Source organism: Heterocephalus glaber, unplaced genomic scaffold (assembly GCF_053883595.1).
Source record: "Heterocephalus glaber isolate CG9 unplaced genomic scaffold, H.glaber_assembly_v1.0 deba00000768, whole genome shotgun sequence".
NCBI classification, from domain to species: domain Eukaryota; kingdom Metazoa; phylum Chordata; class Mammalia; order Rodentia; family Bathyergidae; genus Heterocephalus; species Heterocephalus glaber.
Window position 1 is genome coordinate 7700606 of NW_028258162.1, and position 10793 is coordinate 7711398.

General features: G+C 44.3%; 1 protein-coding gene across 1 annotated transcript; it reads right to left on the minus strand.

Moving 5' to 3' along the window:
• Window positions 1–526: 526 nt before the first annotated feature.
• On the minus strand, window positions 527–4647 carry Skida1 (SKI/DACH domain containing 1). The gene has a single exon (XM_087207122.1). The coding sequence runs from the start codon at window positions 4645–4647 to the stop codon at window positions 1852–1854; it is 2796 nt and encodes a 931-aa protein (XP_087063248.1). The 3' UTR covers window positions 527–1851.
• Between the last annotated feature and the right edge of the window lie 6146 nt (window positions 4648–10793).

The window sequence follows — 10793 nt, forward strand, 5'->3', positions numbered from 1 at the left end:
ATAGACAAAAGGAAAATTTCAAAGGGAGTAGGAATTAAAAGGTTAAGGGGGAAAAAAATAGACTGAATTTCCATGAGAAATAGTGACTTAAATTCACACAGTAAACATTTCATTGGCATTTTGTTTTGCTTTGTGATTTATGATCTATAGATGCAACTTTGTAGTTTCAAGATACCAAGGAGTTAAGATACATAATTTGTCAGACCAAGGGAGGTGGATCAAAAATTATTAAATTCGACTTTCATTAAAATAACAAGGGATCACTGCTCCACTTTCTGAAACCTGAAACTTTTAGTGCTTGATGGGCCACAAGTCTGTGAAGTTTTCTTGCTATTTAGGAAGAAATTTGCCAGTGTTATGCACAGAGACTGTCTGGCCTCATCACAAAGTATTCCAACAAAACACTGCACCCAATAAATGCATTTCTTTCAGGTAAAAACATTACAAGTGAAAATGTCAACAAAACCATTCATTCCTATTAACCGTTGTTCTTCAGTCTGGAATAAGTAGAAATGTATGGAACCAGGAATTTTAAACAGTGTTTTTAATTGAAAATAAAGCTAAAGCATGCTTTTCAACAGTGCAAATTTCCATAATTTTGATTTACTGCTTCCATCATAACAACACAGTACACCAGAGTGGCCCTCACCGAGGGCCAGACCCTAGCCATTTGCATGTTGAACTACTTTGATTTCATGTGCAAATATAGTCACCTCTGATTGTCACTTGCAGTAGAAACTCTCCTGCTCTATACACAGGATGGTCTGAAAACAGAAGTTTAGAGAGATGCATCAAAAGTATAAGGTAATAAAATCCAAGTGCCTGAGTTCTGGTACCAAAAGCCCTGAAATAACTGTTATTTTCATTGGGATATTACAACTCTGACCCCTCTTTTTCTTTCTCTTGGTTGTATTTACTATGGAGACTTAGGCCATAAAATATCCTGCTGCTAAGCGAAATATTTTAATTGTTTTGAAAGTTCTTCAAAGAGTCATGTTCAGACCACAAGATAAGCAGGACAATAGTAAGAGTCATCTTATTTAAAATGTTTGGGTGGGAACACAAAAAGGACTTTTCCAATTGCAAGGAGTGTCTGTAAAAGTAAAAATCACATCCTTTACCAAAAAAAAAAAAAAAGAAAAGAAAATAAGATCCCATATTTCTTTTACTTATTATATATGAGGCAGCTTCTATCAACATTCCATAGGGACTCAAACCCCACTCTTTCCACTCAAAAAAATTAAAAAAGTTAAGTGCAACTACTCTTGGAGAGAGAATGAGGGGAGTAAAAAGAAAAAGATACCCCACAAACAAGAGCTCCAGGAAATTACATTTTGGGCTCACAGAGACTTCTTGCTACCTCACTGTGTAACCAGGAAACCTAACAAACTTGCACTGAATTAACAGTTACACTTTCAGGTCTGAAATCTAGTGCATAAACTTAATGGCTCATTGTAATATTTATTATTCAACCTTTTGACATTTATTTGTAGCAGTTGAATTGAGGTACTGGTGCATTATTACCATTGAAACAGTAAAGTGTTCCAGCTCTACCACCATAACTGAGTTTTACTTGAGTCTTTAGCCAGAAGTAGCCTGTGGTGTGTAAACGAACCCTTCTCCCACCCCGCCCCCACCCTGCTTCAAAAAAAAAAAAAAAAAAAAAACAAAAAACCAACAACAAAAAAACCCCGCAATGGAAAAAGTAATCCGATTTCTGTCTTCAAAATGGGATAAACCATGACTCCAAAGGGGGTGTAACACCATTAATGGACTTGTACAAACCATCCTGTGCAGTTTACAACAAAAGGAAGGTAATATGGTTCCAGAAAATATCTTCCCAAACATTTTTCATGAATTAAATTTCCTGAATTTGTGACTAGGTGGAAGAGGTATTGCAGAACCGCCCAGCTGCCATTTCCAGATAGGATGGGCCTTGTGAGGAGGTTGGGAATCCTTAGTGGTGTTTAAGGAATAGGCCGGCCACAAATCCCCATCCTTCCCAATAATAAGCGATGGTGGACAAGGAAAATTTGCCATGAAATTAAATGGCCTTTTCACTGCTGATGCTACATTGCTGGCTACCTTTTTTCGTCTGTTTAGAACTGTAAAGTCATCCAGTGTTCCTTCATGTGTCTCAGTTTTACCTGTAGGACGAGGGCTTCTAGCTGATTTCAAATTTGGTTTGAGTGGAGGTGTCTGAAGGACAGGTCGTTTTCCCAGTACTAGTGTCCGGTAGTTTTTTCTCACCCTGGCACCAAATTTATATTCCCCATCCTCAGGTTTTGGAGACCCTAAAGTGCAGGAAAGGCCCTGACTCTGAGCCAGTGGGTCTAAGGAAGGGGGTTCTTTCTCAGGGCATGCAAACCCTTCCTTGGCTGTGGTTAACAAGGCGTCCTCCTCTTTATTTTCAGTCACACTGTAAAACTCACCCTTTGTATCATTGCACTCGCACTTTAGCTTATTTGTAATAAGGTCAGGTTCATATTCTTCATTAGCACTACTGTCCTCTACTTTGATTTTAATATTGTGCAGAAATGGTAATGCCTTGTCGCCTGTGTCAGTGCAGGGATTCTCGGCTTTAGCTGCTGCCGCTGCATCCACTTTGGGATCAGTCTGCGAGTAGGGCAAATCCGTAGCAAATTCAGGACAATGAGGGATTTTGGAATCTTTTTTGGAATTTGCTGCTGCTCCCGAAGTCTCATTATTGAAGAACCTAGCAGCTATTGTGTTGTTATCTGCACAGTGTGTAGTAGGAGTTGCTTGTAGGCATTTCCTAGCCTCTCGGAATATTCTTTGTTGTGGAAATGCATTGTTTGTCTTTGGGGTAGGTGAAGAGGCCCCCTCTGCCTGGCAGTTAATTGTCAGGTCAGTTCTCCTTACAGTACTGGAAATTTCAGAGTGTGGGAATGTAATCTCAGATACCCTATCGTTCCTTATCTCTGGGAAACAACTGCCCAGGCCGGCCGGGCAGTACACCGGAGACGCTTTGGGGGCCCAGCTCTGCAGATTCCACTCCTCGGGTGACTCCGCTTTGACACTGCTCTTGAGGTCGGGAAGTCTGCCGGCATCCTCGAAAGCAGCGGGTTTGGTTGCAGCGGTGGCGGAGGCCAGATGGTACAAGAAGTTGGCCTGCGCCTGCACGCTGGGCGGCTCGCAGAAGCTGGTGCGCCTGAAACGGATGCTCTGCACTGACACTTGACTGGAGCCGGAGCTGGAGTCCGACTCGGTGGACGAGTCCTCCTCCTCCTCCTCTTCCTCCTCCTCCTCTGAGCTGACTTCACTGGAATCCGAGGCCCCACTGCCCCCCTCTTCCTCCTCCTCTTCCTCCTCCTCTTCCTCCTCCTCCTCTCCTTCCTCCTCCTCTTCCTCCGAGGACACAGAGTTGCTGGAACTGGACAAACTGGATCCGAAATCCGAGTCGTTGGCTGCATGATCCGAGTAGGAACTGGACTCGGAGTCGCTGCTGCAACTCTCGGGAAAGCCGCCCAGATGGGGCTGCGGCCGGTGGTGGTGAGGGGGGTGGTGGCGATGCGGCGGCGGCGGCTGGGCCCGGTGGTGGTGGTGGTGGTGGTGATGGTGGTGGTGGTGGTGGTGGTGCGGAGGAGCGCAGAAGCCGTTGACCAGATGCAGCCTCTCCAGGCAAGTGGCCCCCGCCGCCGCCGCCGCCGCCGCCGCCGCCGCCGCCGCCGCCGCCGCCGCCGCGGCCGCCTTGGCTTTGTAGGACCTGGGCAGCAGCAGCAGGCGGCGGGCGGCGGCGTGGGGCGCGAGCAGGCCGTCCTTGGCGCCCGCGCGCCTGCGTCTGCAGCGGAAGGCGAGGCCCTCAGCGCCCTCCGCCGCCGCCGCCGCCGCCGCCGCCTTGGGCTGGGGCCCTGCCGCCTGGTAGTAGGCGGCGGCGGCGGCGGCGGCGGCGGCGGCGGCAGCGGCGGCGGCGGCGGCGGCGGCCGGGTGCTTGCTGCACAGCAGGCTGCGCCAGTAGGCAGGGTCCGAGTGGAAGGCGACGTAGCTTCCCTGGAGCGGGGCGGTCTCGTAGTGGAGAGGGGCTTTGCAAGGCGGGCGCGCGATTTCCGGGTAGTGCGAGCCCGGGTATTTGCTGAAGACCTGAGGTAGAGGGGCGGCGGGGCGCGCGGAGGCGGCGGGGCTGGCGGCGCTGGCGGCGGCGCCCGGGCGCGGGGACTGCGCGCTGATTGGCAGGGGCCGCGCGGCTCCGCTCAGGCCCCGCCAAAGTTGCTGCCGGTCCTTCCAGAAGCCCGCGCGGGGGCTGCAGGCGGCGGCGGCGCGCGCGGGCGGCGGCGGCGCCTGGGTGGTGGCCAGGGCCCGACCGAGCCTCCGGCGCTTGGTCTTGAGCACGCGCTCGGTCTTGCAGGAGGTGTAGAGCGCTTCCACGTCTTCCCGGGAGATAAGTGTGCATTTGGCGGCGTGGAAGGCGATGCTGTTGATGGCCTTGAGTTTCCGCAACTCCTCCAGATCGCAGTGGTGCTTTTTCACTTTCAGATGATCCATGCGCTTGTGCACGGTCGTCCTCGGGATGTTTTTCAGCAGATCTGTGAAGACTTGGGAGAGGGCAAACATTTGCTTGCCTTTAATGATGAGGTAGCCGAGCCTCACGCCATCCACCTCTTCGAAACCTGACTTCAGGTCTCCCATGTCGGGCACTAAAGGATCCCCACCATTTGCAGTAAATATATACGTGACGCATACATACACATGGATGTATGTTAATCCTCCGCCAGATGCTGCATGTGTCTCAAGGCATCCTGCTAATAAAATAACAAAGACTGTTATTCCCGGCGAAGGGAGTGCCAAACTCTAGGCGAAATTATGGGGGGGAGGGAACCCCATGAAATTACACTGACTTGATTCTTGCTTTTTTTTTGGTTTTCGTTTTTTTCAAAAAGAGGGAAAAAACCATCCGGTTTCTGATCTGCCAGTGTGTGTGGTGATCTGAGTCCTCGCTGCAGATCAGTACCTGGGCCCCTCTATTTCTTCCTCCTCCATCGGAGCACTGTGATAATGGAATGTGAAGGCAGAAAGAGAAAAGAAATGCAGCTGCTATTCCCGCCGCTGCTTTAGCTACAAATAAAATGACAGAGTGAAGCGAGCTCGTCCGGAGACACCTTCATCAATTAATTCCCCTAAAGCCAACGCTGATTGGACACTCCTGACAGGTGATGCAATAAAAATTGATATTCCACCCCTTCCCCCCAAAATCTCCTACTAATTAGCATACCCTTATACTGCCACCTCCCCTCCCAAAGTAAATAATACAGTCGGTATATAAATCTTTCCATTAAACTGTTGGAGCTCAGAAACAGCCTGACTCACAGACTTCAGGAGAAGCAGTGTGTACGCTTGAAAAAAGAGAAAGCCACCGTATATTTCCCTTTAAAGAAATATTACCTATTTTTTGCATTATTTGCATTTTACGGATACCGCTATTTTCATTTCAAAGAAAAGCATTTTTAAAACATTATCAAACCCAGACAGACCCCACCCCCTTTTCCTTTGGAAAATGGAGCTGAAGGGAAAATGTGCAGAATAGCCTGGTATTTCCCTTATGGAAGCGGGGAACGAGACTGCAGCTCCAAAGTTAAACCACGCTGTGAACCACCCCCGTACACACTTACGTTTGGAATTTCTCTCGATTTTCCTTTTTTCCCCCCCGAAATGGCTTTTTTACAACCAGAAACAAAGTTATTTGACCAAGGAAGCAGTTCAAGGCTCCAGCTCCGAAACACTAACAATTCTACTGGATTTCGGTTCTCTGCTGGGGGGTGGGGTGAGAAGGAGGTAGTTTCACGTCAGACCCATAACAAAGCATAGATAAGCCAGAAATGTGTACACTTTTCACAATTAACCGGGCTGTTTAGAGGCGGGATTGTCCTGGAGTCTCCAACACAGCCTGTGCCAGGGTCCTGTTCACGACAGATCAGAATTCCAGGGAGTAGACTGCTTCCTTGTGCAGCAAAGAAAAGAAAATGTAAAACGCCCAAGGTGCTTCCAGCGGTTTTACGTAATAACGATGAAAAGAAAGTGCTGAAGTACAATGCAGACTATTTCAGTGGTCTGGGATGCTTGAGTTGGTAGTTTAGGTGAATCTTCCACAACTCCCATTTTTTTTTTCCATGAAAGCCAAGCATCTGGTTTCACAAAATCACTTTGGATGAATATCAATATGGTTTAACCTCTTCTTAGTCAAATTGAGGCACAGTTTGCTGTCGTTTTCAAGGATATCCAAAACATTGCCAAAGGAGAGCAAGAGTCTTCCTACTTGTATTACCAGGATCCCAAGGCGCTTTGTTGGCTGCTTTGCAGAATTAGGCAAAATCTTCTTAACTGTTCAGTGTTTGCAACTACAGCATAGATGCAACCCAGGCATTTATATGTTTCCTTCTTCCTCCAAAAATAGACACATCCATGTGGTTAAAGAATAAATGGGTATTTCTGAGCCTGCAAGGAAAAAAAATTGTACAATAATTTCTTTTTTCACGTTCAAAAGTTCTAGTCCCTCCTCCCCCTCTGGCTAGCAGGTATTACCAACAACCCCAACCCCCCCAAGAGAATCAGATACACAAAAAGGTATTGCTTGACAAGATGAAATCTCTTGGCCATAGTTCCCCACCCCCACCTCATCTCCCTTGTAATTTCCCAGGAATTTTGAAGAGAATTGGGAATTTCAAGAAGTACATCCGGAAATTAAGGAAGTCTATTTAAGAGAGTCTGTAACTCAGGAGGTTGGGATTTGAAAAGTCAGCCTTGGACTACTGTTGCACTCAGCACAGATGTAATCGCTGCTCTTCAACTTAATCAATGTGTGTACAAACCGCGATGTCTAGTTCTTGCCTTTGAAATCTAAGGCAAGCATTTCCATCCAAGAAATCAGAGCTACAACAAATTACATTTTTGTCCCTTGAATGAGAGAAGGATCATTGAATGAATCTCGTGATATTTCAGGCTTTAAACGTAACCAAGAGGCAGCGATGAACAATGCCTCGTCAAAGCTAATACCATCCACCGAGTTGGCTTTCTTTTGCATCTGGATCTATCATACCGCATTTTTCTCTTTCACTTTTACAGGAGGCAAAATGCACAAGGTTAAAGCAGAAAGCGAAGTTTCCCGTAAAAGCAGATGCTGGTGTTTGTTTTTAAAAGTAGAATCACCAGAATCTTTCTATTGCCAGCAACAATAATGTTTTAAAATTCCTCCTGATGCACTTATATACTGCCAGCCCACTCCCTCCCACCACACCTCCGCCCATTCCCCTCCTCCAGCTTTAAGATGTAGGCTGGGAGTCAAACAGCCAAGAAATAGTAAACTAAAAAAAAAGCCTTTGAGAAGACATTACAAAAGATTGCCTAGAGCTCCTTTTTCTTTCTTTTTTTTTGATCCAGGTAGTTTTAGTTGTTCTTGATTTCTGTTTACACACACACACACACACACACACACACACACACCCCTCACATTCCTATTCCTCCAGCACATAGCAACATGATTTAGTGAGCATTTCAAATTTACCTTTTTTTTTTCTCTTTCTCTTTCCATCCTTAAAATAGCATAGATGGTTTTGAAAACTAGTAGGATATTAAGTATTTTTTAAAAAAACTGAAAGTATAATCTGATCTTTCGGGTCAATTAGAGAAAAATAAGAGCCGAGGGATTTAGGAAATGTGTCTATATATGACCGTTTATGCAGTGTCTCTGTATGTGCATCCAGACACTTTTACACTTATACATTTTTAATACTCCTATTACATATCTTTCTTCTTGTCTGATACATTCTTTTGTTCCTTTAACTTCCCCATCACTGTGTGTATGTGTGTGTGAGCATGTGTGTGTGCGTTTGTACCAGCACCAGTGCTGGATGGAACCTTAGCACACACACATACATACACACTCACAGAATGTGACAGACAGCTTTCTTGTGGCCATCAGCACACGTTGAATATCCGGGGTCTTCTCCAGGCACATTGGGGGTCGATCCCGATAAAAAGATCTAGCAGAGGCCCCTGAGCGCTCACACTTGAAAGGCAGGGGACTTTAAGATGGATTTGCATGCACACCGGGGATTTCGATCAATAGCTACCAACATTTATGGCTTAGATTATTAATGCGAAAGCTGGCCAAAAGAATGGGGATGAAAAATTAAAGGTGTCTGTTAACAATTATGCTTAAAGTTATGCAATAATTTACTTACTTTGCCTGGATGTGCAGATCCAGATGCATAAAGTACTATTCTTCAAAAGCCAGGGGATTCTTTGATAAATTTGTTGACCATGTCAGCCGCCTCTGCAATCAAAGATGAACCCAGTTCAGATGATGGACTGTATTCAAATTCTTTTTTAAGAAAGGATACATCAACTTCTGTGTTTCTCACATGCATCCACATATGTGGATGGATATGCCCAGATTAACATTTATGTATATTTCCATTTCTGAATCCAGGGAATGACTGAATGTAGGCATGTATATGCTATGCATGGAGTTTGTTAATTAAATGTGATCATTGACTCAGTGTAATCTATGAGTTATTGTAAAAAGTATTTTAGCTTTGAAAACAAAGCTGCTTGCTGAAGGAAAATTCTGTCGCAAATACAAATTGAAATGTATTTTTTTGAAATATATTCTTAATGTCCATTTACTTGCCGCATTTGTAAAAAATCAGCACTTTCAGTTTTTAAAGTGATGGGCTATGAAGATTTGAACATATTGGTCTTTACTTCTCCCATATGAATGTGCTAAATTTACCTTCAGGTGCTCTATTTTGATTTATTTTCACTGTATTTTATGTTTAAATACCATAGCAATTCAATCTGACCTCTTTCCTCTGGAGCGAAGTAATGCACACGGCATTTACAGTCTTTTAAATGGTTAGCTTGGAAATGCAATAGCAATTTGCAGAAATAGTTTACTAATGGGGAAAGTTCTTTTGAAAACCTGAAGGAAAACCTAAGAGTACTTTTGCGTTTCTCCACTACAACTGTCATATAATTAAAGTATTGAAGAGCATTAAAATAATCCTTTTCTTTCCAAGCTCTACTACATACATAATTTAAATGAGGATTCCCCCCCACCCCCACCAACCACCTAACTTTACCTTACACATTTGTTCTAGGCACATTTTGTTCAAAGTAAATTCAGACAGAAGAGAGTCATGAGGAACATCACAAAGGCCTCAACAACATAAGAGAGTGGTTAGAAGTATAAAAGAAGTCCCTTAGACTGTTGATTAAAATTAACTATAATATTTACAATATAAAGTCTAAAAGAGTAATAATTTAAAGCTCACATGGCTGAATTAGTTGAGGATGTAGGACAATAAAATCTCAACAGTTTCTTAGTTAAACTTTTCTGCTAGCACATCTTCCCTGCTTTTTGGGAGGGAAAAGTGAGAATGGAGGAAAAGGAAATGGCTAAAATAAGAAACAACTGAAATTATAACTTAGAAGATTTTCCTTAATTTTTTTTTCTTTTTGTCCCATTCAAACATATCAGGGCAAGTCTCCCAAGGGCCCATCCTTCTGTTCTGAGGCATTTAAAAACCCTGTCTTTAACAGAAGTTTGGGACACAGAGTATATGCCATGTTGTCTACTGACCCATAATCAAAATGCAGTGACCTTCTACCCTTTTTTTGCCCCCTGACCCATCTTGAATTCAATGCAGCCTTTATAAATTTGCAAATCCTTGGAGGTAAAGGGGTTTTTGTGAGGCTTTGTTCTGAAAAAGCCCTAAGAGTGTGCTTTCTAAATTAGACAAAGGTAAAGAAGGAAACCTTAGTGGCTGAGATTTTATACAGGTGAGCATAGGCAACTCTTTGAAAACATTTTTTGCAAGCTAAAAAGCAGTTACAAACATAGACAAGGAGCTTATGGATTGCATCGAATTAGAGTGTGGTACAAATCACTTTCTTGATATAAGAAATGGTTTGGCCACAATCTTCCTGTTCTTCTCATCTCAAGGGCTGTGGGGGACCCTAGTGACCAAGGAAGGAATGGGGGCTGGGGGTATGGACGGAAGGGAGGAGGAAAAGAAAGGAAAGAGACCTGCTCTGCATCTGTCTACAGGCACATTCCCTTATCTTTCCTGCTATCAGCCAGTTTAAAGGACACCATAATTATGATGGTGATTAAAACAATGCCTCCTTATGTGTGCTGAATAAATAAAGAATGTTTACAGCTCAAGAATCTTTTAATTCCAATTAAATGCTATCAAAGAAAAGCCACTTTTCCTACTGCAAACGCCTTTCCCCCCAATTATCTTGTTTTGTTGCAATATTTTCCTATGAGACACAAGGGACTTTCACAATTGATCTGGATGTAGGAAAAAAAAATCAGAGAAAGTAGAAATAAACCATTCTATATGAAAGAATACACAAATCTCCAGAACCACTATTTCTTTGGGTTTTTGTTGATTCTCTATGAAGGCCAAACGGGCAGGGGCTGAGCGATGACGGGGTGTTGAGGCCTACCTATGGGCTGCTGAAGCCACACTGAAATCCCAGCACCCAGGAGGGAGAAAGGAAAGATAAGACAGGAGCAGCCTGATAGTCCCTGGAAAGGGACTCCTCTGGTTCTGTTCCCCTGGCTTCAGCCCAAATCCTTCTAGGAGCACTGGAGCCAATCACTGGCTTCCTTTCTGCGGCTACTGGGAACACACACAAAAAAAGCGGGAGATAAAAAAAAAAAAATCACAACTTCGAATTTATGGCCATGCAAGTATCATTTCACATCCATGACCTCAGCAAATCACATTATAATCACATTTAAACAAGGTTTGGGCAGTAATGCCAATCAG

Coding starts and splice junctions, on each gene's coding strand:
- Skida1 (XM_087207122.1), bottom strand. CDS start 4,647: ATGGGAGACCTGAAGTCAGGTTTCGAAGAGGTGGATGGCGTGAGGCTC.